Raw genomic sequence first — 25,734 nt, 5'->3', positions numbered from 1 at the left:
TTAGTAATTAATTTCTTGTCAATTCTTATTCTGTAGTATTCAATTTTGAAGTCATCTTGCACACACAAAAGATTTACTTTTCTATATACCTTTTTATATGTACATCATTCTTTTACATTTTATTATTTAAATAGATGGTAAAACAATATTTGATTTTTCTGTGGGATTCCACAAATATTAATCACAAAATTATCAATTCAATGTAAACAAGAGATGTTACAAGGCGATATTGCACTAAAACCTAAAAAAATAGTCACGTTTAAATATTATTTATTTTTGCACATCTTTGGAAATCCATAATATTATGTCAACACATGTCTCTTGTTCTAAATAAATATATTCCATTATTACTCCTTCTAAGATACCCAGAAATATTCCAAAAAGCACATCAAGTATGTGATGCCTTTTCATTAATAACCGGGATAAGCATACAGAAACAGACCATGCCAATAAAGGTGATGCAAATATTAATGAGATAGGCCATATGTAAAAAAAGAAATATGTAATAAACACAGCGCGAGAAGCATGTCCAGATGGAAAAGAATATTTATCAGGACCTATAAAAAATAGACTGTTATGAAGACTGGGTCGTCTTCTTCTTGTTATTACCTTTATTATGCAAACCAAAAGGATGTCAAGCAGCAATCCTGAAAAAATTGTAGTAGAAAAGTAATGCTGCTTTCTCCTGTTTATATACATATTTCACATCAATATTTTAAATAATAGTAATTATATATAGTTTACCTATCGTAAGGTTAACTTGCATTTGAGACAAGTTTTTGTTATCTAAGATCCAATTAAATGTGATAATAGTTACGAGCCAAGGTATACCATGACATGATAACTGAAGAAAGAAGAAATGTAAGTAATTACAATGAAAAAATTTTATTTGGTAAAACATACATAATAAGTAAAAAGATGGCATACCTCTAACATTTTATAATGCTCTTTCAACTGCCCCAATGGTAGATATTTTTCCATGAAGTTTACAAAAGCATTCGTCAAATACACATCCACTGTCAACACCATCCTCAATGATTGTTCAAACTGTCTTCCTTCAGTCTTAAAAATATAATTGATGGTAGATAAATAAATATATTTTATGTGTCTTTACAGATATAATTCTGTATATTGAGAAAAAAAGATAAGTTAGTAATTAAGAAAAAAATATATTGTTAATGTACATAAAAAAAATAACTAATAATTAATTAATAATTACATTAGGATTAATTATTTCTATATTAATAAATAGCATCGAACACAATGGAATGCGATAAAAAAGCTAATAATTACCGTTTCCATTATCTTTCACTTATGACAATGATCAGCGTCCAAAAGTCTGATGTAAGCAATATTAAATGACTTGCGGAAAAAATTTATTTCATAACCTTACAAGAAAATTAGAAAAAGATATAGAAAGTGTGATAAAGTGCAGTTCTAAACAGCAAATGTATCGTACGACTTTCAATTGCATTGATGGATAATAATGATTGCTCAGCTCCTTAATATCGATATTTCAAGAATCAAAATCGTTGCGATGTTCACTTAGTACTCCAACGGTTGTGCTCATCAGTTCGCAGTGGAAGATTCGTCCTTATTTCCTGCGGTTTTGACTTGCTGAAGTTGAGTCTCGTGCGTAAACTATTATCGGAAACGCCGCACGTAAATGCGTCTGTAATTACGCTATGACATCGTTAGCCGTCGAATATCTCGAAATAGACCACTAGTAATTGTTTAGCAAAATTTCGTTTATATGTCGCGTAATGACAGGAGTTAAAATCTTAATGAGTCTACATGAGTCTTTTCTGCTCAGTTTCACTCGTGCCACCTGCACGGGAATCAAGATTAGTTCGGGACATCCACTATACTCTGTAATAAATAAGCGAATAAACTATCCCAAGAAGGGGGTGGCGAGGTGGGTTCATACGAGACGTTGGCTGCGTAGAGAATTTACGTTTTTCGAGAATCGCAATCATTGCAGGGGGCTTACTTCAATATGGTCTCTTCCGAAAAGGTCGACGACAGGAAGGTATCGGGAAACCACTCCGTATTTCTCGCGATTTTTCAACCTGTCTGTGTTGAGTGTTTGCGTGCGGATAATCGACAGTATTGCCGCAAGTGTCGCGTACGTTTATCGTGATGTAGCATCACTAAATGATCGCCGAGAATGGATATCCTGCAAAACAGTCATCGAACCGAACTTTATGCGTGATCGACGCGTAGCGGCGACTTGAACTCTAAATTGCGCTATCACTGTCGACCTGCCGAAGAAATATGTCGCGCGTGTTATTGTCGGGAGTAAGTTTCGCGCATTTGCGACTAGTATAAATTTAATATGTGACTAGTATAAATTTAAATAGAAAGTGAACATTTAGTCGAAAAATATCTCGTGAAATCGATTATAAATAGCGCTAAGTGACGCGTTGGGAATATCCGAAGGTCAACTCGTTGCATTTTAAGCTATCAATCAATGAAAAAACCGGTGAAAAAACCGGTTAGTAAACTGAAAAAACTGTAATAGAGGACTTAAGAGTTTTACTATCGACTAGTATGGATCTATTCCTCAATTCAAATCAAACGTAAGACGATCGAATATAATGAATCAGAACAATTGTCTGTAATTTATTTATTATTTTTACAAGTCATTAATATATTCCCCATATGCCCCATGACATCTATTAGTGGTCCATATAAGCTCCACTCGACATTTATCTCCATGTTAGAAGTCACATAAATTTCTAATGGGAGTCCACACTTTGGACGTCCAGTACAAAGTCATCATAGACGTTCGAAATATCCTTAGGATTTCCTTAAATGGAAATTCCAGGCTTCATCTTTAATTCGACCAAATTTTACAATAAATTTAAATTGTTATTATTCCGTAAATGATCGGCTTATAACACGGAGGGTTTAAATGTTTCTCATATATTTACGGGACCTGTTTGATTTAGATTTTATTGATCTCTTTCCAGGAATAATTCGTGCATGCATCGACAAATTGTATTGCAAAATAAAAGCAATCATTGATTGAACCTATTGTTCCGACAGTCTTTGTCTTCTCTAGGTATTCGCACTTTGCGGCATTATCCGTCGGACCCTTGATCCCCATCGAATGATTATTCCCATAGAAAAACTGTATTAGAAATATCGTCTCGCTTTCGCGTACATTCGTCCTTCAACTCATCGTGCGATTTGTCGCGTATGTCGACTGCGAATATTCTTGTCATAGCGATGTGAATAGCAATGCGTATTAGTTCCGACTTTGTGATAGTAAACACTTTATATTCTCGGCGATAAATAGAAAGATAGAATGCTAAAAGGGTGAAAGCGACGATAAAATCAATCAGAGCCGAGTATGTACATATAGTGTACACATTGGTGAGCATATACCCGCACAGTTATCTGAATGTTCAACGTAACAGTCGCTGTAATATATTGGAGCGAGTATTTCTGCCAGATGTTAGTCACGAATCGATTGTGAAACCTTCGAGATTTTGAGATCACCAGGCGATGGACTTAAAGAGGAAGCGACTTCTGCCTTCTACAGGGCAGACCCTCGAAAAGATTTCACGTCTTTTCGGCATCAATCTGTCGAGTTACTTGGGCAGATTATACAATATCGCGGTTCTGGCGCTATACTGTTTCACGAGCCATTTGACTTGGCGTCAAATTTGCATTGAAGCTTGCGCGGAACACATTATTAAGAGGATTTTGACGACGTCGTATTATGTTCTACACGTCCTCTTAATACTGACGATGCTGGTTACATCTCTATTTCGTCCAAAGCAATTCGCTTTCCCCTACCAGGAAATGTTGGTCGTAGATTCTATACTCGAGTAAGTTTCTCTCTCATTCATTCGGATAATTAACTTTTATGTACACATCTGTACCTTGGAAGATAAACATCCAGTGTTCATTTTTTCAGCTTTTGTTACAGAAACATTAGATTTGTTGGAACGTACACTATATAATTATATTTATTAACTAAAATATTTTTTTGTAAATTGAAGGATAAAATTTGTGATTGATGTCGGCTTTTAAAATGTCCACACACAAGTGCTGGAATTTTTCTGTAACTCAGAAACGGAGAAATGAACGTTATCTTTGTTCCTTCTGAGATACACCTGTGTATATCCGGTAATATCTAATTACTTTTTATCTTGTTGTTCGAATGTAATAATGCGACTTTTTGCATTTATCGAATTCGTTTCTCGACTTTTCAGGTCGTACGGCGCGCAGTTTTCAAGTAAGGATATCTTTATCGCAAAGGACTTGCCGAATATCGTGATAATATCACTAACATTACTTATAGTGACAAGACTTGCTTATCTTACAATCGCACGTAATTCGATTTATTTCTTGTGGTATTCTATTCGTAGCTGCTATAGTCTTATCTGTTCATTACTTATGAGCGGGTTGTTCTGTTACTACGTGAACGATATATACTTGAGATTTCGCGAGTTAAACAAGATCACGATGAGACACTCGAGGGAGAAATTGACGATTTCTTACATTGATTTTACAACGGCAGGCGTATACGATAAACGAGACGACCTCGTGATTAGCAAGATTCGCTCGATTCAGCATATTCATCACAAGTTGTTCGTTTTAGCAACGAAGGTATTTATACTTGAAATTCCCCAGCAAGCAAGAAACATTAAATCAATTTTTTTGAAATATTGATTTTGTGTGGTTTTCATAAACATGTTGATATAATATTTTATAAATGTTTTTAAACTGTTATTTGATAATATTCCTAAATATTAAGATCGTATAGAAATATTATTTTTAACGTTAGAATCAAGTATTATTGATATGACGTTATATACAACATCAAGAGCTGCATATTTGAAAACGTTACATGTTATAAAATGTTATTGTAATGATGTAACAACATTGTATTAATGGTTTCTGTTAATGGTTTCTTGCTTATTGAGTTATATCCCTATAAGCGCGTAATATTCCTAGAATATTATATGAATATTATTCAATTATTTCGTGTAACTAGGAGATGAGCCATAATTTAATCTATAATTACATAAAATCATTTTTTATGATAAATTTTATTAAGATTTCTTATTATTATCCAAGATTTCTCACGGAAATTATTTTTGATCAATTTTTTGCCAACAGATAAACGGCAATTTTAGTTGGCAGCTTCTGTTGGGAAGCGCCATATCCTTGAACGGAATAATTCTTTTCTCATACGATATTTATAATCACATAAAAATGCGCAGTAATGTGGGTGATGTAGTCGTCTTTGGAACAATGTTCATATTTTGCAAAGCTTTTGTATCTCTATATATTAGTTACATTTGTCAGCGATCGAGAAATGAGGTTGAGTATTAGATACATGCCTACGTGCATATATGTGTGTATGTATGTAGAAATATATGCAGACGCAATTCTAATCTTATTATATGTTTAGTCCAGGCGAATGGCAAAGATCTTGCATGATGTTTTCCTGAAACACAAGTCTCTGCGGTCTGAGGTGACAAAAATTTTGCTTACACATAGAAATCCCGGGAAAAAGGATCATATGAAATTTTCCCATATATGACTATATATAATCATATATGTCCACAACAAAAAAATATTGTTGTTTATAAATTATTTGCAAATACAATCGAAATAAATACTTCTGGCTACTTATGCTTCTGACAGCACATAATATCGACATTTAATCAAATGACTTATATACAACATCATTTTTCCCGTATAGATATATATGATCATATATGTGACCACATATATGGGCAAAATTAACATATAATTTTATATAATTGTATATCATTATTTTTTCCCGGAAATTTTAGCTACATCAAAAAACATTTTAAAAATTGTAACTATTTTATGTAAACTCCACTATTTAGGTGGTATACTTTTCCCTTCAACTGATTCATGAAGACTTAATATTCACAGCTTGTGGGCTATACGAATATAACATGCCTTTTCTATGTTCCGTAAGTAAAAACCTCTTTTTAATATTATAATATGATATATGATGCACGATCTGTTATAATAGAATTATCTTATTATAGATTGCTGGAGCGATATTAACATATCTTGTCATGGTTATTCAATTAGATACCACTGCGAAATATCTCATTACAAGTACTGCGCAGAGTTACGCCAAGGATAATTCTACAGAGTATATTACGACTAATGCTGCATAATTTTTATGGCGTTAGCTTTATGTCACACAGTGTTTGCGTATCTAATTGTGAATCGTAATAATCAATAATGTTTTATAAATATTTTTAACAGAGAATTCTTCGTGTGTTATGGTTTGCGTCTCCGCTAATTGTTCGACATAATCGATATGATAGTTTCCTGTAATCTAATGTACCTTCTAACGAAAGTGCAAAATTTGCAATTTGGGTTTTCGATATTTGCAGATTATTGTCGGTAAATCTAGTGTCTCTGTAATTAAAATTAATATACGTAGCCTGTATTTCTTTAGCCGGTATTGAAATACGTAGCCTGTATTTCTTGTGTAGCCTCGATGGAAATATTTTGTTGAGAACGATCAGTATTATGAGATTCATAAAAAATGAAATGAAAATTATAGAAAAATTACTCAATTTATTTCAAAATGGGCCATAATTTTTACGAAATTGAATGTAATTGAATGTAATTGAATGTTAAGTATAAAGCGAATGTTAAGTATAAAGCAGTTGAATTATACCGTTGAAAGATAAAACATATTTTTTTTAATATATCGTAAAATTTATTGAATTTAATTGAAAACTGAATTTTTCCTGAAATATTGATAAATTAATAACAAAATGGGATCAATCGATAGAGAATTTTCAATACATTTCAATAAATTTTCATTATATTTTCAGTAAAATATTTTCATCCCAGGGAGTGCATTGTATTATTGTATCCAATTGTGTGAACAGTTGATTATATTATTATTTTTATTATTACCTCCTACAGATAACTCGAGATATGGATTTTTTTGATCGATGAGACATTTACGTTATTGAATGCTTCAACTTTCAATAGATGGTGCTGCAAATTGCGCACTGGTTTCCTCTTGTAATTTTCTCTGGCTCCGACGAGGAGTGCGACAGCTGCTTCGCAACTCTTTACGTTCCGTTCCAATCTGTATTGTGCTTCTAATCATGCGAAGGATAAACATTCGCATGAAATGTACGAGTTGCCGTGTGATGCAGAAATATTCTTCGAAGAATTTTGAGTAAGCAGGTAAGTCTGTATTTTCACACTTTCGAGCATGTTTGCGATGTTCCTATCTCATTTGGATCACCCATCGAAGTAATCGTTTTGCACATATGTACATACGTACTTCGCATAATTTTATTTTGCGGAGACCTCGCTCAGAAGAATCATTAGTGAAGTTATCCCCATATTATGGTGTCCTTCGCTGAAATTTGACACAATTAAAGGTCAATGCAATATTGAGATATCCTTTCACGTCTTTATTTAAACAAAATTAAAACACAATCATAACCACACAACACATAGAATTGGGCAATCATGTAAAGTCATTTGGAATAAACGAATCATTCGATTTGCTCTATTTTGTGTGTGTAACATGATAGTTGAATTTGATGATTGATTTGATTAATATTTCCAGATATTTCTAAGATGGCTGCATTACATAGAACATGTTTGTTTTCAGAAGACATTAATTTACATTTGTACCACGATAAAGACAAAGGAGGATAAATGGAATAATAAACATGGATATGTTTCCCAATGTTCAAAAGAAGGACTACAGAGTCCTAGACTTGGTGCGGCAAAGAGAGATACAAGTAAGCCGTGAAAATTAACATTTAACTTGATTCAAATATGTATTAGTTAATCATATTGTAGTTGTATTCAATATTTAATTTCTTTAGGATATAGTGTCATACACAATCCGACAAAAATTGCAAGTTACTGACAATTTAATATCACGTTTGGGTCTGGAAAAGGAGTTAAATGGTCATACAGGATGTGTTAATTGTTTGGAATGGAACGAGACTGGACAGTAAATATATTGAATGCGTATCTCCATATTATATTGTTAATTTGTAATGTGAATAATTTAAAATATCTCACTCATCTAGAATTCTTGCATCGACATCGGATGACAAGGACATTATATTGTGGGATCCTTTCCGTTACGAAAAGAAATTAGTAATTCATACAGGCCATCACGGAAACATATTTTCTGTTAAGGTAAACCAATACTAATTGCTATTAATCTAACCCATCTGAGGTGCAATGCTTGTATTTTTACAGAGATAGAGATTTAAGCTTATGATGTGACATTTATTATGGCGATATTATAATGTATCTTGTACATAAAGTTTATATATTAGTCTAAACGAAGAAGAGTCTCGTGTCGCGTTGCCACTTTGCTTTTTCCAAAGTACTCTTGTAGGGTTGATATCATACGTGGGGATTAAAAGTAGCGTGGCGTTTCTTCAAACTTGAAATATCTTGTTCTAACATCTAAGGTCGCATGTTTATCTTGATACTATTTGTATTTGCTTTTAGTTTATGCCAAAAGCAAATGACCGTGTACTGGTGTCAGGTGCAGGGGACTGCAGAATTCGGGTGTTCGACCTCACGTTCTCGCTCACCGAGCCGATATTCACATGCAAGTGCCACAAAGCGCGCGTTAAACGTATCGCCACCGCGCCCAGTATACCATTCTTGTTCTGGAGTGCCGGCGAGGATGGTCTCTTTCTGCAGTACGATATGCGTACACCGCACGTTTGCAGAAGCGAGGAACACAATGTGCTCGTGAACCTGGTATATCATGTGGGCAGCCAGGTGGAGGGCAAGTGCATTTCGGTGAATTCGAAGAAGCCCGAGCTGATAGCGGTCGGCGCTAACGACTCTTACATTCGGATGTACGATCGAAGGATGATCAAGCTGTCGCAGGTGATAGATAATTCCACGGCGTTGAGCAGGCTGTGTGTTTGCATCATCGTCATCATCGCATGCTCTAATCCTCTGAAAACGTTCTAGGTGCCGCCGCCTGCCACTTCGCATCTCTTAAACATGGAATGGGCAAATCTCAACAACTATCGAGCAGGCAAAGGCGATCCGGATGATAATATCCCGTTGGGTAGCGCACAGTATTTTATCGCGGGTTCGTTCGTACAATGAGGAATAGCGTACGCGATTCCTTTATCCTTCATACTCCTTCTCTGCTAATTGGTCGCGTGTGATCACTTTTGTGAAAATGATTATTGTTGTCTAATATTGAACAGGCCACCTGCGCTCTCGCGACAGTAACATTAGGAGCATCACCACGACTTATTTGACGTTCAGCGACGATGGCAACGAGTTACTCGTGAATATGGGTGGCGAACAGATTTACTTGTTTGACATCAATGACCCGAGACGTTCGAAAGAATATTTTGGTATGATTTCTTCGCCGAAAAAGTATACAGGTATTCGTCACCACATTAAGCCCTACCTTGCAGAACTATTGCGAATTATGGGTTGTTCCAGCGTATTCTCTTGTTCTCAGAATCTGTCGAACGGGGTGTCGAATTAGGAAGGTCTCATATGGAACAAATTGACGTGGAGAATATGGAAGATTTTACGGATAAAAATATGAAGGTGTTGCCGCCGCATGTTGAGGAATTGAAGCGTCAAGTAAGTATACTTATCACGAGGCTTCTTACGCGTGTTACATTATAATTGACACATTACTTTCATCAACAGGCGAATGAGGGTTTTGAGCAGCAAAAGTACTCGTTAGCGATTAATTTATACAACAAAGCAATCTGTCATTGTCCAACGGCATCAGTGTTGTTTGCTAATCGAGCAGCTGCGTACATGAAACGTGCTTGGTAATTATTTTCGTTTATAAAAGCGTAAGAGACAAATAATTATATCAATTGCAAGTGTGTGTGTATACATATATATATAAAATTATAATGTTTTTAGGGATGGTGATGTTTATGCTGCTTTACGGGATTGTAAAATAACATTACTTCTTGATCCAGAACACGTGAAAGCCCACTTTAGGTAATATCGATAAATATAGTTATATTTAGTTAGTATAATAATAATAATAATAATGAGCTTGAGATAAATTAAAATTTAGTCTTGTACATCGTCATTCCAAGCTATGCAATTGAATCCTTTGTATTTAAACCCATGAAAATTCCCTCCCCCTCCCCCTCCCCACCCCTTCACTTTTTCTCTCTCTAAAAGTTATGATATATTATAATTGGCGTTTACAGATTGGCGCGTTGCCTGCACGATTTAAATCGCTCGGCGGAAGCTGACAAAGTGCTCAGAAGTTTTCAACAGAAATTCCCCGAATATGCATCTAATTCAGCGTGTAAAGCGCTGAAAATGGATATAAAGGAAGCTATTGATAGCGGTAACATTATTTCAGTCTTTTATTATTGACAGAAGTGGTGCAACTCGGGTGTATGTGCTGGATGATTCGCCTATGCACAACTTCATCAGCTCGAATAACGTCTAGCACTCGAATAACTAAATGCATTTTCATAAAACGCATAATATGTGGAAGTTATTCGAGGTAATCAAGTTAGAAGAATCGCCCATACTTTCGCCCTGTACACGATTATGAATCCGGTCCGTAAAATTCTTAACTCCGGCGTCTGTTGTCTATATATTAGGAAAAGAAATCTTGCGTGGCAGTGCGATACCGTACCCGATATCAGAATACGAACAGGAATGGAGACGCAATACGATTGACTACAAAATGAGATTTTGCGGCCATTGTAATACGACGACCGATATAAAGGAGGCGAACTTTTTCGGAAAGTAAATAAACAAATCTAAATAATAATGTTAATTTATAATATGTTAAGAAATGTTTTTTTTTCTTTTTAAACGTTGCTTTTAACTAATGGGAGACAATTGTTGATACGACTGCCCGTCTCGATTATCTTGTAACATTTTGATTCTTTCCAGCAACGGTCAATATATAGTAGCCGGATCAGACGATGGTTCCTTTTTTATTTGGGATCGCAGTACTACTAATATTGTACGTGTGCTGCGAGGCGACGATAGAATTGTCAATTGTCTACAACCACATCCATCCACATGCCTGTTAGCTACCAGCGGTATCGATCCGGTAATTAGATTGTGGAGTCCGTTACCAGAGGTATGTTATACACGTGTATTTATAGGCCTATTTTCTGCGAATTCATTTTAATCGATAAAAGTGTCTCTAAAAATGATTTAGGACTCACCTGATTGGCTGAGAAACTACATTTATGGCACTTTTGTCGATAAGAATGAATTTAGAATATAAACTATAATCTCTTAATAGTATCGAAATTTAATAGAAATTGTAATATTTCTCTCTCTCTCTCTCTCTCTTTCTCTCTTCCTTGTTGATTTCGCGAGCGCAGACTTCTCCTCAGATCAACATATCATCATATATTCTTCGACATTTTTTTTGTGCAGGATGGCAGCGTAAATGACAGGGAAATTCTGAATCTGGATGACGCCGCGTCGGCCAACCAAGTACGCATGAACAGCGATCCGTTTGAAATAATGCTCATGAACATGGGATACAGATTACCTGCTCAACAAGCAGAGTTCAGCGACGAAGACGGTGAGGACCCACGCGATATACCGATTACGCAGGCTTTAAACTGTAGGCCAAGCTAAGTCTCGCAAGGAACACACGAGAGAGAGAAAGAGAGAGCACACTAAGAACGATTAGACAACCGAGAAGGTTTATCGACACGAGTGTGTGTGTACGTGTGTGTGTTACAATTGCACACTATTATTTCCATTTCTATTTATTTTGTTTTTTTTTTCCACAAATGCATCCCGCAGCACTTTCCTTGTGTAATCTATCACGACGGTGTTTTTATAAGATTGAAGGGAAAAAAGAAACAGAAGATCTTATTTGTCGGTTAATTTTGTGGGCGTTTCGTTAAGAAACACGAAGCAAAGTACGTGGGTAAACATTATATTTCGAATCCATGTAGTACGACATAGTTAATAATATATTACGTTATGATATCTCTTTGTACAAAATGGGTTTGCTTTTATCCCCTTTTGAAGCTAACGTTTAATAATAACGGCGACGAAAGGCCGCCTCGTGAATAAGCCGAGCAGTTTTCTGGCGTGAAAGAGTGAAAGAGAGTGAGACACTCGGCAGAGAAAGAAGGCTGTTCAAGCCGTAGGAAATTAATTGACGCCCGATGGTACTAGTTCCCATAGACTCTGCAACGTGCTACCTTCTCTCGGCTCTTCCGCCGCCAGTCCTAGGTGAATCGAGAAATTAGGCTTTCTCTGGCCCGTCTCCCCTTCGGAGAAGTAATAACCGAAGACATTCGATATCTCAGCTTGATTATCTTGTATCTCAGTGAAATTCTCCACGCTAACTTCCTCTTGCGACGGCGCCTGTAATGATAACGGATGACACTGACGTTGTCGCATTGCGCGCGGCACACGTTCCTACTGGAGGGAATTTGCTAACAACACTCGATACTCGATAGGCTGCGAGAGGGATTCTCATAGAGAGGGAAGAGCGCGTTAGCGATCTCGAGGGAAATTTAATTCGGACTTAGGATTTAATCGTAATCAAATTGTGGTCCAAGTAAGTGGTGGCACGAAAATATAATTTTACTCGTACATATGTACCGATGTGGCGTATATCGTTGCACACAATCTATAGTTTTCAGTACATATAATTTCACGATTGCGTTGCACGTAAGATAAATATGATTAAATTACGATCTGTGTGATCTCTCGTCTCTTTCTCTCTTTTTTTTTTCTCTCTCTATACGTGGCGATATCTGGCCAACAACAAACGCGGCGATTTGATTTCACGCTCTCTTCGTTCGAGCAGCCACGGCAGAAAAGAAAATGTATGCGTGTGTGGTAGTATGGAGCTTGGACCACAATGAAGCCAATATGACTGTGATAAAGTATACATTAATATGCGTTATAAGCTACCTGATGTTCGAACGTGTACTCCACACCGAAAATCGGAAACTTGTCGAATTCCGAACGGAGCACCGAGATCTCTTTGTGAGTGATGTGAAGCTGCTGCAAGGGATTAATGCGAAAACCTAGGACGTATCCTCCGCTGGCCTCTGTACTTAAGATTACTAAAGTCGGCCCGAACTTCGATGTCCTGATAGTGATCTGCGACAGAAATACAGAATGCGCGGTTTGCTCCCCGTTTGTGCGGTCTCGACAATTCCTACAAGATTTCTAAAGGTGCTCAGTACTGAGCGAGATGCAGCATATCCTGTAATGATACTTTAACGATTCTATTCGTTACATGCACATTCGCAATTCCGATCACACTCACGTTTCCAATTGTAAGATAAGGTATCGACACATTAAACTGATGGTTCACATCCGCATACCACACCAAACGTATATTTGTTATAATAAAAGTCCCGATGTTTCCCTAAAATATAAATTATTCGCCCAATCAGCGACCACGAGCGCGCTCGTTAATGACTTAACGGTCAACGACCGATCGAGATTCTTTTTTGTGAGAACCTGTTCGATAGACAAGTTCCAAACATCCTGCACAGAAGAGTGTACTTTTTCCTGCGGCAGCAAGACCAGTCGATTTTCTTGTATAATGCCGCTTCTCAGCTTGATCTCTCTGTAGATCTTGGACGATACGTAAGCTCTGCAAAAGATGTCTTGCAGGAGCGGTTAAGCCACGACTGAGAATTTCGCGAAAACGAAACATCGAGAGAGCATTGTCGTCACCTGTAAACGCCTACGACCGAGGTGTAGTGCCGCGTACTTTTGGAATCGTGGTTGGTAAATATGAATTCATAACGGCAATTTCGATATGAAGTCAACACATGAAGAGCTTGTATGTATCCACCGTGAATCTAAAAAGAGAAGCAACAAGAAGAGAGAAAACGATTACCGGTCGCGGTAACGATAAAAAATTCCCGCGTCCAAGACGATCCTTACCGTGTGGAGGATCCTGGAGTTCACTGTGACAAACGTGTTGTAACCTATGCCTGTAAAATTACCACGTCTCTCACTTCTCCGCGTTCACACAGAAACGACATGAGCGGTTAAGAATTTAGTTAAAAAAAAAAAAAAACCCGAAATTTTTTTAAAGTTTTCAGGTTTTTTTCGGTTCCTTTTTCCAAAGGATAGGAAAATTCGTTTAGAAACATTCACGTAAGTTTTAACCGAACACGTGAGTTTTTCTATTCTTGGGAAAGAAATCGAAAAAAAACCCGCGGAAAAATAAAAAAAACCGCTTGTTTTCTGAGCTTTCAAAATGATATAATAGTTAAGAGTCAAGAGACAGATCTTGAAACGATACCCAACTAATTAAGAGATTACACTTCAGACAACACTGTGTCTAAAATCGAGACGTGAAATGTCTGAAATGTCTTTCAGACATTGAACATGAAATATCTTAAAGACATCTTAAAGAAAGACGTTTCATATCCCGATTTTAGACATTGTGTTGTTTGGGACGCGTGCAGTAACACGTCGATCGTGTCATACTTAAATTAATTCGCGGCAAGGACAAGGAATGCCATATGATCCTCAGGTTCGTGATGATTAATCTTCCCAGATCCCCGGAGTTGCCTTTCGTGTCTTCTATCATGTCGAGTTTGTCAACGGTAAGCTCACCGGCTCGCAGTTGTATGTTGCTACGTACATGAAGACGACATGATTTCAATTTTCGAGGGTACACGCATTGCGTTTTCACGTATGTTTTGTGCGCAATCTACGTTCTTTCGTTTGATTTTTCACCGCACATTTAGCGCTGAATGTAGCCGCACCCGATCGCGCGCTCGTCGCGTGCGAAGATACAACGCACGAGCATGAAAAGCACGCAAGCGAGGCAGCATTTAGCGTTAAGATGTGCCGTTGCGTACACGTTAAATCGATTAAAATCGACAATTCGGGGGAAATAATCGGAATTAATTATAATTACGAGTGAGAAACGTCAAATCTAACTTCGCTGTCCTGCCACATTTTAGGCGTCATCTCGACGATACCGCGACACAGCCGGTGTCTTTCACTCTGGCTTACGTTCCGGACTGGGAATCAATATTGTCGTCATACCTACGGAGGCATAACACGATGTTTAGTTTGTTCTGTTTAGCTGAAACGGCTGCACCGGTTCAAGAAATTTACACCGAAGCGTGAGATGGTCTGTTCATTATAAATTTCTTTAAAATAAAGTTTCTTATAAAATATATTTGCCTTATTTTAACTTATTGCATCAGTTCAGCGGTATATAAAGTAGCTATAAAGAACAGACCAAGAATCTCATGCATACGCTTCAATATGTATCGATCTATTCTTTATAGCTGAATTGGCTGCACTAGTTCAAGAAAATTACGCACACCGAGGCGTGAGAATTTTGTACGCTTCACACGCTTCGATATGTATGTAAATTTCTTGAACCAGCGCGGCCAGTTCAATTACAAAGAAGAGACCATGTATAAATTTCTCGAACTAGTACAGCCAGTTCAGCTAAAAGGAACGGATCGCATATGTACAACATGCAACTTTACTTTTCAATCCTTTTTCCCGTGATTCATGTGTACTTTTCGAACTGGTGCAGCCAGTTCAGTTAAAAAAGAGCAAGCCAATTATGTCCCGCGATGTATGCGCCGGCGTTCGAAATCCGCCGGGAATTCTACCTCGCGTTATCGACGAGTGATCATTTCCCCCGTGAATCGTGCGATCGATCGATCGGGAATTAACACAGGGAAAAATCGACTGCGCGCATTCGCGACGACGAAGATTTGTGAAAGCACACTCGTGTATATATATTTCTCTTCAGGTTGCTGTTACAGTTACAGTAGTGAAAACTCGACGCGGCTGGAACTACTCCTCCGGCCAAGGCTTGCCTATGCCCTGGGACGCGCCCATCCTGGACGGGTCCTGGCTCGGATAATGTATGGGAGTCGTTCCCGGAGGGAAGATCGGCGTGGCGGCGGCGGCGGCTGCGGCCGCGATCTGCGGCGGGAACATGAACTGCGGGGCGACCGGTGGCGGCGGGATCATCATCGGCGGCGGCATCATGCCGGTGGTGGTCTGCAGGTTGAAGAAATTGTTGGCCACACCCTCGGGCGGCGGTGGTAGCGCTCCCGGTAAGCCCGGCACCGGCTCCAGGATCTCCCTCGTAGCTTCCGCCGCGGACACGGTCTGCCTCCCCTGGGAACGGCCCCACTTGATGGTGAGCCGTCTGCCACCCAATATCAACTTGTTGAACGTCCTCTCGGCCGCTGCTTCGGCGGCGGTTCTCTGGGTGTATTGAATAAAGGCACACTGCTGGCGCGGCACCATCGTCACCGAGCGGATCTCGCCGTACTGGTAGAAGTGATCGCGCAGTTGCTTCTCCGTCAGCACGTCCCCTAGGTTGCCGATGTACAGAGTCGTGATGGACTTGTCCTCGGGCGGGTCGAGCTTGGGCATGGCCGCGGCCCGTCGCATCAGCTTGTCCGCCACCGGGTCGTTCACACCGTAGTAACGATCCTTGATGTTCTGGTCGGCCAGCGGGTCGTCCGGGTCTGTTGGTTTCTCGTGCCGATAAGGGCACTCCTCGCCTCTCTTGCACTCACCCTTCACCCAGAAGGAACATATGTGGGGTCTGTTTCTCTTATAGTACGGACTGGTCCTAGCTAGCTTCATCAGCAAGTCGCTAGCCGCGGCAGACTTGCCGACGGCACCGGCCGGTGTCGTAGGGTCGATCTTCCCGATCTCATTGTCGATGTTTTGCACGTAGTATTCTTTATTTACATCGGAGCGAGGCAGGTCGTCTTTAATTTTCAGTGCAGCGTCGCGCACTTGAATAGGAAGACCGTACTCCAAGTCCAGCAAGCACGTTTGACAGACGTTCTTCAGTCGACTGCATGTCTGGCACACCTCGGTCTTCTTAAATCGCATCCTTGCCCCCGGACACCACCTGAACACGGTGAATGGTCGCATGCATATCTTGCACTCCTTGCCATACCTCTCCTTTGTCTGCGAGTCAAATATTTGTATAGTCAATAATTGTTACATCAAATGAGGGATGTCATCTAAATGTACAAAAACATTCTTGTGATAACAAACATTTTCTTGATTATGTAAAAACGTGGATCGAAATAATACAGACTATCATTTAACTCCTTAACCCACGATTTACGTTCCAACGGTCTCCAAAACGTAATATTTACATTTGGCCCGACCGATGTACCACGGGCCAGGCCCGTGATAATCAGTTCTGGCTCGAATATAAAACCACGTGTCTCACACGTAGTTGTAGATTAAGGGGTTAAGGATATTTGTTTGTCCACTTCCGTTGAGAAGGATCTTGCAGTTACTATTGATGCTTTACTGTTAACATAACCTCTCTGACGGGACGAAATTTTTTTTTCGACAGTAACTTTTGTAAATAGATATTGCGCTATTTCAGAGTAAAGGATATTTGGTTAAATAAGTAGAAACTGTTAATCACTTACCATACGGATATACGGATTATCACCTAAACAGGTCTGACAAAGTATCGGGAATTCCTATGACAAACGAAAAATCAGTTGCGGTCGTATAAATTTCACAGAGAGCAAATCACAAAATTCGCACGGAATTTCTTTACACTTACCGCATCTTCCCAGTTTTGTCTGTTATACGTGTTCGTAGTTTTTGAGGTCGCCATTATACGTTAAATCAACTAAAACTGACGGGAAGGAATTAACACAACACTTCCACCATTTGCAACACTTCTTCTTGTTAGACGACCCAGAGGGAGACTCCATCCGCCAGTTTCTGATTGGTTATTCTATGGAATTCAGTAATGGCGTTTTCGATTTGCTGACTCGACCCGACTCGGAGTCAGCAAATCGAAAATGACAGGCAGTGCCGACGAGCGCGCTGATTTAAATAGGTTTGAGATACGTGCGGACACGACCCATTTGCAATACGAATTACCCACCAAAGAAGATATCATAAAAAAGTTATGTAGTTTTGCCTTTATAAGTTTCAATGCCATTTCGAGAGTCAGATGTTCAAACTAAATCTCCCACTCTTGACACATATATTGTTACGTGTTGCCCAGCTGTACTCTTCCCTCGGAGAGTACAGGATGAGGCATAGCTCATTTCATGAACATAGCAGTATCCTGCGCTATCTGTCCTCTACTCTCTTCTTCCCCCCCCCCCTGTAATTTCGGTGAAAATTATGACAATGTGTTCTCAGAAGTAATTAGTAGCTTAAAAGTTCAGTTTTCAGATATATATATATTAAGTTTATAATATCATTATTACTTCTTGCTAAGATATATATATATATATATATATACAAATTAAAGGGAAAAATTAAAGGGAGAAATTCACGCTTTTAATAATCAATTTTACAAATATTACAATTTACAAGTATTTAGGTGGACAGTGATTTCTTAATAATCATCAACTGTTATTTCGATCGGCGGAATGTAGCGCCATGTGTGCCCGGCATTTACCAGTTCCGAGTAAAGTACTGGAGAGTTCGGGGCGGATTCTTTACTACTGCATTGAATATCGATCTTGTACTGGCCGGCTGTGAAAAACACCACCCGACATTCGTGATACGCTCTGCCGTATTCCTGCAACTGTCACCATATATATATGATAATAGGGTGACAAAACGCGCGCATAATTAGGTGCAACCACAAGTTGCACTTAGAAGAGTTGCAACTTACAGCAGGCAGCATGACTTTATTCGCACCAGCTATGGATAGCCTCGTTTCTAACTGATAATTGTTAACTCCATTGTGATGATCCTGATAGAAGTTGATGGACAATGTGAGATCGTTCAGCGGATGTTCCAGAGCATTGCACACTCCCACACCTACACTGATACACTCGCCCAAGCCGCAGGTCAATTCATCCTGCGCTTTCACGGTAACGTCGTTGATGATTATCTCTGAAAAATATTCATTACTCGTTCATTTCGCCCGATGTGTTCGGTTAAACATACGAATGTGTGGAGAACAAGCATACACACGCACCCCATTGAAGAGGACTCATTCTCACCAGATCCAGCATATCCTGAGTCAGAGTGATGCCAGACAGAGTCGCTTTACCCGTTGACTCTGTACCTAATAATTGCCAGCGCAGGTCGACCAGCGAGGCTATGTGTTCAGCGCATATTTTTTGGAGTTCACCGGTCTCACCTGCGCCGTTCAACTATAGATGGAGAACAATAGTGTAATATTACACGGGTTCGATGAATTTCTCAATATAAATTAAATCGTTCATTACCATAGACAATTTATTAAGCGGACATCGGTCAACCGGCACGGGTATCCTACATGGTTCTTTACCTTCCATGTATATACATTTGGTCTGCGTGTAGTGTAACTCCATCTCATGATTTGTCATATTCGTCACGTCCAACACGAGATAGAATTGCAACGGCCTGAAAGAATGATATTTATACAGACTTTTGTTGGTGGTTCAACTTCATACGTAGAAATGAGAACGGGCCTTTAAGAGAAAATAGAACGGGCTTTTAAGAGCCCAAATCGCGCTAGTCTCGGCGACGTTATTAAATAATCGCGCAATGGCCTCGAAATCAGTCAAGAAGCGACGTTTGTCGTCCCAACTTACGTTTCAGCCGGCAAAACGTCCCAATTGGTGATTTGTACACTGGGCAGCATCTCGATGGTTACGAAAACAGACGAAGTCCTGCAGTAACCAGCCGTCAAGCCGGCACCTCCCGAATATTTTATTCTCAACTGACCCTCGATGACGTTGGACGTGTGCAGAGGTATCGCCAGTTTCGACAGACGCGTGCTCGCCAAGGAGGAATGACCGGATTGCGAGCTCACCCCCGACCTGAAGGAGGAGGTCAGCTCGGATTGTCTCTTGGTATGGTGGGATGGAGAGCTGAGCCTAGACGGCAGAGAACTGTGGCCCGAATGCGACATTAAGCTGCTCGGTTGGCTGAGGCAGGTGCTGCTGGTAACATCTGGAAGAGAACGGAGTCGCATGTTATCAGCGAAAGAAGTGGGAACGCCTCGAGATCTTAGATTTGAGAAGGTCACCGGCGCAGACCTTACCGTTTCTAATCGAAGGCGCCACGAAATCCGTCGCTGCGTACAGATACAGAGTGAGACTCGCGCTGCTGGCAGGTTGCAGAGGTAACTGCATCATTAGGTTCTCATCGCTCCACTTGAATATTTTACTCTCGGTTACTGCATCTAAAGCGGACTGTACCGATAACTCGACCATCTCGATGGGGACCTGCCCGGCATTCGTTATTGTCACGGTACACTCGGCACTGCAAACGTAAGCAACGTCACATCGGCGAGTTTTGTACGAAAAAGAGAACAGCATCAACGGAAGAATGAATGGCGTTTATAGCGGACCTCTCACCGCCGTAGAGCGATATGCTCGCGCTCGTGACTATGTTATCGCCCGAGCTGAAACTGGCGGTTTGAGGTAAACTGGTCGCGACCTCGATCCTTGGTAAGGCCGGAATTACTTCGACCGTGTATTGCGGGTGCAGCATGCCCTCCATGTGCCTCAGCCGACAGTTCGACTTCACTCCTAGCGTGTGCGTGCTGAAACCGAGTATCTCCAAATCGCCGACTTCCTTGGGCCTGCCTGCTAACGTAACCGCCATCGGCCCGGACTTGGCGGGCAGACTGATGCTTTCCGGTATCGACTCGAACACCACGCCATTCGTCAAGAGCCTCATGTTAGACACGTGCAGCTCGAACGGCAAAGGATTTATGAGCTGCATCGACACCTCGCAGATGTCTCCTTCCACCCACAAGTAATCTGTGCGACAAAAGCACGCTGGATAGATGATACGTCGTATCGTCAAATTATATCGACGATAATAGTCGACACTTAGGGTACGCACATACCGACTTTACTTTTCGAGGTATTTTTGCGTTCCAACGAGCCGAAGTTGATCGGTGTGAACAGGAATGGGCCGTGATCTTCTTTCACTCTCTCTATTTTCTGAGGTTGTAAATGTGGCTGCATGTTCTTCAGAGTGAACGATTTTGTTTTTGGTATATTCAGCAAGTTAGCTGGCGGTATGACGGTTCCAGAATCTAAAACCTGTTACAAGAGACGTCGTTTCCTTTATCGTGAACGTGTGCAATGTCACTCTTCGCAATGTCGTAATTTTCTTAACATACAAGAGGCACTGGTGCACCCTCGCACTGTTGCGACACGCTCTGAAGCTGCAACGCGGTGTCTTTCCGCTCGTCGGGCGTTAGGTGATTGTACATCGTTTGAAGCAGAAATGTCATGTGCCTCGTGGCGAGGGCTGGGTTACCCATTCGATTCGCAGCGGCAACAAGCTCATTTATCACTTGAATCTGTATAACCGGCCATCCTCTTTGTCCATCTACGAAAGAAAGGTTTGTTTTCAAACAATAGAAGGGACAAATGAATAGAAAACACGATGAGAGCGAGTGATAGAAACAATCGAGAACAACACATATCTCGAATAACAAAGTTTCTCATATTCACGTGACACACGGGAGATATGTATGTATATATTTAATGACTATAACAATTACCTAGCGGCATATCGACAGGATCCAAGGACAACTTAAATCCGGGCGTGGCTTGTAACATCAAGTTGTAACACTGCTGCCAATCTGGATTGGGGTTATTTTGCGATACATGGCGTGTGGCGGCTAAACGCAAACAGAATGAGGCTTTTCTATCGAAACCAAAGCTCGTGTATAGATCTGATAGTGTGGTAAATCGGTCAATCTGAAATGTTTTATCTATATAATGCCTTAACGTGCTTTGTGTCTCGCAGTTCTCCGCATTACACTACTCTAACTGTACGTACTTTTTCCTGCTCGCTCAAAGGCAAATTAATCAGCACAACGTTATTTAAATACGAAGCAGCTTGCAAGGTGCAGTTCTGCTCAATCGAGATTCTTGTGGCCTTAAAACTAGCCTCGGTTTCAATTATACCTGCGTACTGATATTTACTATAATGCACTATAGCATCACGATATTTCTTAGATATTTCATCGGGCTGTAAAATGTGTGGCATGCTGGTCTTTATCACTTCTATACTAGGTGGGGCCGGCAGAACTGCGATAGCCTGCGATCCTCGTCTGTGGAACAATGAATCAGTGTTTTTTTTTCAGAATAACGATGAGGCGAAGAATCTGAACTGAAGTAAGATACTAAAAGTAAACGTCTTCTTATCACAGATTTCTTATATAGATCGTACAGTTTATCTCAGAGATTGGCCGTACCTCTGTTTACTCGGACTTCCCTCTTGTAGAGAAGAGTTCCTCTGCAACGGAAGACTTCGACACATATTTGGGTACAGAACCAAGACCGAAGCGGCACAGAGACCTTCGTAAGCGGCGCCCAACCACAGCCAGTCGTTGACCGCCTGCAGGATATTGGCCGCAGAATTATAATGACTCAACGCTTCAGCTGGGAGCCCGGCCTGAAGACACAGGTCCCCCAGATGCTTCGTCATACGACCTACGCATCTCTTCTTATTATTCCTAGACTCAAGATCCAGTCCTATGAAGTCTTTCTTCTCGAACGGTGCTAACAGAAGGGAGACGCGGTCTATCTTTTCTCTAGAACGCTCCAGCCTCTTAGACTCCAAGATCCAGAATAGAAAATTTAGGTACTCGGCGATTTGTGTTTCTAGGTCAGGACACGACTCGTCCGCGTAGAACACCGCACGGGTCTTGAAATTGCTGGGTGTGGTGTAACCCGGCGGTGGTTCGTGACGGCCGTTCGACTCGAGCGAGCCGAAGAGGATGGCTCGTGAGTCGTACAAGGTGCTGCTGTACTTCACCTTCAAGGTCTCGTGCAGCCTGCACAGTTCGTTCAGCTCCGCCTGGTTGTCGTACTTGCCGAACGTGATGAGACCCAGCAGCCTTCTGTGAGTCTGAAAGTCCCCCCAATCGTTGTTCTCTACGGGGTGCTCGCGAACGAACCTCGCGAGGATCTCCCGGGTGCCGCCGCTGGAGTCGGACACGGAGAACCTGCTGCCAGCTTTGATGATCCTCTCACATAACCTACCGACCGTCTTCGGCTTGATCTGCGCGCCGATCGGCCTCAGCAGCAGCAACAGGGCGGCGTGATCGTGGGCGGTTTGCTCATAATCGGGATGGGACATCTTGTTGTCGGGTACCGGACTCGACAGGATAACGCTGATAGCCGAGCGCATTTATGCCATTGATTGCCAGAGGGTATCCTCGCCAATTAGTGCCTGAGCGCTCCCGACTCGGCTGGATTTGTCATTTCTCTTCGCGAGTCCTCCTCGGCTGGAATGTGCGCGACGCTTTGTACTCTCGTAAATGCGATCCGTCACGTTTCATAACAACACACCGACAATCCGTCTCGGGCGATCGAAACCACCGTCACCACTCGAAGGGTGTCAGCGCGCATGAATGTAGTATTTATCAGCTGATAGTTCGTATATGTCACGTGACACGTCGCACTACGTCACGTGACGCGCCTCGGATCACGTGACCGTCGAGTCGGCCGCGCTCGCTCGTGCGCAGCAGCGATTTAAACGCGGCCGCTCCAGTTTGCCGCGCAAGGATACCACGTTCCTTCGTGTACGCGCGTCGAACTTTTATATAATTATCTCCCGCGTTTTCCCTCTTACCAGGAAAATATACTGTATCGCACCTACTTTCTTTACCCGGAGATACTCTTCGTCAGAAGCGTTACGGTGCGGAATTATTGGCACCAACAGGAAAATCGGGCGAGTACTCGGAATTAACCTATTCGCGATTGAACACGCGTATCTAACGATTAATCCACCGTGTGAGAATCTTGATCGTTCCACGAAGAAGATTGCGAATCGAATGAATCTAACGTGATCGCGCGTGTGTATTAAAGTAAAAGTACCGGTGCCTGGGCATGTACTTAACTCTGGACGTCCTTGTTGCTTCGGTCTTTGAATACAAATATTGAAACTTTCAACATAGACTGTATTTTACACATATATTGTATATATATGATTATATGCCGATATTGTATGTTTAAAGATTAAATATTCATATTTAAAGGCTAAATAAACAAGAATGTCCGTAATTAAGCACGTGTCCTGGCACTGGTGCTTTTACCTTAATGTATATATGTAAATGCGTGAAGTATTTTCATGCCGCGAGAAACTGATAAAAAAACTGTTGAAATATGACAAATGTGACGACGAGGCGGAAGAGGAAGGAGATTGAGAGACACACACAACGTGGCGATATAACGTTCCCGCTACCCGCAAACAGAAGTGCGAAGTGGGATAAATCAGTGGCGTATTAACATCTGTACAGGACTCGAGGTGGTAACCGCGTCGTGTGTCTTTTTTAATACATAATTTAGACGATTTCGACAGGTTCAATGAGGACGTGCAGCCAATGAATCATGAAACATCTCCTTCACGTATTATACATAGTATTACACACAGGAGAACTTGATTTTTGTGTTATGCGCAACGAATCTGAGCACATTCCTGGTTGACGTTCGCGTCTCAGCTGTCACATTAGTGTGAATAACACGCAATAAGAGGGAAATTCAGCGATCAATCATAAATAACTGAAATGAACTAGAAAAAGAGAAAAAACAAAATCCCATTTGATACACGTCGCAAATCCTTATTTCCGATTCAACTTAAGATCGATCGGCATCGTCGCCTTCGTTCACTTCGCGCGCCGAATTAACGAAGACTCGCACCGTACTCGACATAGTGAAAAATGTTGCGTTGGAAATGGTCCGCTGAAATGTTCTCTTACTTTAACACGGGACGTATATTAAAAAATACACAAACGTGTGTTAAGAAGTACACAAATGTAATGTTGAATTAACACGTTCATCCTGTCAACGTGTGTTCTCGTTAACACCGTGTTAAAGCGAAAGAAAATTTGAGCGGGCCGTTTCTAACAAAAAATTTGTTACCGTGCCCATAGGATGATGCTCGGTGACGATGTGGAAGAAAAACCCGAGCGATTCGTTCGCGCGATGATTGCTCCGGCACTGTCGGAGCGGCCGGAGCAGGCGGTGGTGAACAGTGGGAGAATAGCGGCTCCGCTGTTAATACGTAGGTAGTGTTCAGTGTTGAGGCCTCCGTGTGCGCGAGTGCGCCGTGGTGAGCGAGCGTGTACAACAGGTGTCCCGTGAGATCGGCTAGCTCTGTGTAGCGACGGTAGTACCGGTTCCTCCATTTCGCTCCCCCGTTAGTGTTTACTCCCCGTCGCCTTTCACTCCGGGGCCGCCCCGTGAAGGCCTGGCACGAGTACACGAGCGAGCGCGCGTGGTGAACCGAGCGGCGTAACATGATGTCGGAGACCGTGGTGACGATGGACAGTTCCAGCAACAACGCCAGCAACAATCCGCGGCAGGTGCCGACGGTGAAGACGGAACCGGGTCAGCCGAACCCTCTGGCCGGAATCCGGCTGAACGTGCCCTACTTCAAGACCATACCCGGCATCCTCAAGCTAGTGCAGCTGGTAAGCGCGCGCGCTATTTTACTCTGTTTATCCCGCCTCGTGCAATTCGTTCGCGCGATTCCGGACTTGGTAATTCCGCGCACGGCAAATTCGCCTTCGTGTCCGGTGCGATACGAAATTTACCTTGCGTGTTGTTCGGCAAAGTTCCGGAGTTCTCGCGAAAACGCGATAGCGTCCGCGACCTCGTACGCGCGTCGCGCGCGCGTGCCATTTTTCCCCGAGTCGGAATAACGTTGCGCGCGGTGTGTAAATACGGCGAGTTACTCGCGAGAATCGCGCGGCCTGTGCCTATGCACCGGAAGAGTTTGAAGTCAATCCCAAATCCCGCGGGGAGG

General features: G+C 41.4%; 5 protein-coding genes across 6 annotated transcripts; 1 reads left to right on the top strand and 4 right to left on the bottom strand.

Moving 5' to 3' along the window:
* Nucleotides 1-43: 43 nt before the first annotated feature.
* On the bottom strand, nt 44-1,395 carry LOC106752198 (presqualene diphosphate phosphatase-like). Its single transcript, XM_014633726.1, has 4 exons — nt 1,294-1,395; nt 928-1,062; nt 745-844; nt 44-647 (listed from the first exon to the last, which is right to left on the bottom strand). The coding sequence occupies exons 1-4, from the start codon at nt 1,300-1,302 to the stop codon at nt 271-273; spliced, it is 621 nt and encodes a 206-aa protein (XP_014489212.1). The 5' UTR covers nt 1,303-1,395; the 3' UTR covers nt 44-270.
* A 5,657-nt stretch (nt 1,396-7,052) lies between these two features.
* On the top strand, nt 7,053-12,122 carry LOC106752228 (WD and tetratricopeptide repeats protein 1-like). 2 transcript variants are annotated; one of them, XM_014633781.1, is made up of 14 exons: nt 7,053-7,212; nt 7,652-7,781; nt 7,869-7,999; nt 8,079-8,190; nt 8,512-8,901; nt 8,989-9,112; nt 9,234-9,416; nt 9,497-9,624; nt 9,694-9,821; nt 9,919-9,999; nt 10,218-10,360; nt 10,623-10,770; nt 10,921-11,113; nt 11,419-12,122. In XM_014633781.1, the coding sequence occupies exons 2-14, from the start codon at nt 7,710-7,712 to the stop codon at nt 11,623-11,625; spliced, it is 2,040 nt and encodes a 679-aa protein (XP_014489267.1). In that variant the 5' UTR covers nt 7,053-7,212; nt 7,652-7,709; the 3' UTR covers nt 11,626-12,122. The 2 variants fall into 2 exon arrangements, with proteins under 2 accessions (XP_014489267.1, XP_014489266.1); XM_014633780.1 differs by having other exon boundaries at nt 7,604-7,781.
* Nucleotides 11,768-15,052, bottom strand: LOC106752230 (Bardet-Biedl syndrome 5 protein homolog). Its single transcript, XM_014633784.1, has 8 exons — nt 14,903-15,052; nt 14,467-14,615; nt 13,915-13,964; nt 13,702-13,829; nt 13,483-13,618; nt 13,286-13,387; nt 12,925-13,116; nt 11,768-12,369 (listed from the first exon to the last, which is right to left on the bottom strand). Exons 1-8 carry the CDS (start codon nt 14,953-14,955, stop codon nt 12,154-12,156), a joined length of 1,026 nt encoding a protein of 341 aa, XP_014489270.1. The 5' UTR covers nt 14,956-15,052; the 3' UTR covers nt 11,768-12,153.
* A 675-nt stretch (nt 15,053-15,727) lies between these two features.
* LOC106752229 (pre-mRNA-splicing factor RBM22) lies at nt 15,728-17,716 on the bottom strand. The gene is made up of 3 exons (XM_014633782.1): nt 17,564-17,716; nt 17,424-17,477; nt 15,728-16,944 (listed from the first exon to the last, which is right to left on the bottom strand). Exons 1-3 carry the CDS (start codon nt 17,615-17,617, stop codon nt 15,805-15,807), a joined length of 1,248 nt encoding a protein of 415 aa, XP_014489268.1. The 5' UTR covers nt 17,618-17,716; the 3' UTR covers nt 15,728-15,804.
* A 559-nt stretch (nt 17,717-18,275) lies between these two features.
* Nucleotides 18,276-23,361, bottom strand: LOC106752222 (protein brunelleschi). The gene is made up of 12 exons (XM_014633766.1): nt 22,178-23,361; nt 21,760-22,033; nt 21,479-21,677; nt 21,092-21,303; nt 20,813-21,011; nt 20,309-20,723; nt 20,000-20,220; nt 19,548-19,908; nt 19,200-19,356; nt 18,947-19,124; nt 18,638-18,861; nt 18,276-18,547 (listed from the first exon to the last, which is right to left on the bottom strand). The coding sequence occupies exons 1-12, from the start codon at nt 23,113-23,115 to the stop codon at nt 18,356-18,358; spliced, it is 3,570 nt and encodes a 1,189-aa protein (XP_014489252.1). The 5' UTR covers nt 23,116-23,361; the 3' UTR covers nt 18,276-18,355.
* Between the last annotated feature and the right edge of the window lie 2,373 nt (nt 23,362-25,734).

This window comes from Dinoponera quadriceps, unplaced genomic scaffold (genome assembly GCF_001313825.1).
Source record: "Dinoponera quadriceps isolate SergipeBrazil2010 unplaced genomic scaffold, ASM131382v1 scaffold479, whole genome shotgun sequence".
Classification (NCBI taxonomy): domain Eukaryota; kingdom Metazoa; phylum Arthropoda; class Insecta; order Hymenoptera; family Formicidae; genus Dinoponera; species Dinoponera quadriceps.
Note: the sequence above shows the minus strand (reverse complement) of the source record. Positions and strands in the feature narration are given on the sequence as shown.

Coding starts and splice junctions, on each gene's coding strand:
- LOC106752198 (XM_014633726.1), bottom strand. Junction 845..927: donor AGCATTATAAAATGTTAGAG/GTATGCCATCTT, acceptor TTCTTTCTTCAG/TTATCATGTCATGGTATACC. Junction 648..744: donor GCAAGTTAACCTTACGATAG/GTAAACTATATA, acceptor CAATTTTTTCAG/GATTGCTGCTTGACATCCTT.
- LOC106752228 (XM_014633781.1), top strand. CDS start 7,710: ATGGATATGTTTCCCAATGTTCAAAAGAAGGACTACAGAGTCCTAGAC. Junction 9,625..9,693: donor TTGAGGAATTGAAGCGTCAA/GTAAGTATACTT, acceptor TTTCATCAACAG/GCGAATGAGGGTTTTGAGCA. Junction 10,361..10,622: donor AAAGGAAGCTATTGATAGCG/GTAACATTATTT, acceptor TCTATATATTAG/GAAAAGAAATCTTGCGTGGC.
- LOC106752230 (XM_014633784.1), bottom strand. CDS start 14,955: ATGACGCCTAAAATGTGGCAGGACAGCGAAGTTAGATTTGACGTTTCT. Junction 14,616..14,902: donor AGATTTGACGTTTCTCACTC/GTAATTATAATT, acceptor TCATGTACGTAG/CAACATACAACTGCGAGCCG. Junction 13,117..13,285: donor CTTATCTTACAATTGGAAAC/GTGAGTGTGATC, acceptor TTTCTGTCGCAG/ATCACTATCAGGACATCGAA.
- LOC106752229 (XM_014633782.1), bottom strand. CDS start 17,617: ATGGCGACCTCAAAAACTACGAACACGTATAACAGACAAAACTGGGAA. Junction 17,478..17,563: donor GACAAAACTGGGAAGATGCG/GTAAGTGTAAAG, acceptor CGTTTGTCATAG/GAATTCCCGATACTTTGTCA. Junction 16,945..17,423: donor ATAATCCGTATATCCGTATG/GTAAGTGATTAA, acceptor TTTGACTCGCAG/ACAAAGGAGAGGTATGGCAA.
- LOC106752222 (XM_014633766.1), bottom strand. CDS start 23,115: ATGCGCTCGGCTATCAGCGTTATCCTGTCGAGTCCGGTACCCGACAAC. Junction 22,034..22,177: donor GGAAGTCCGAGTAAACAGAG/GTACGGCCAATC, acceptor ATTGTTCCACAG/ACGAGGATCGCAGGCTATCG. Junction 18,862..18,946: donor AATGAGTCCTCTTCAATGGG/GTGCGTGTGTAT, acceptor AATATTTTTCAG/AGATAATCATCAACGACGTT.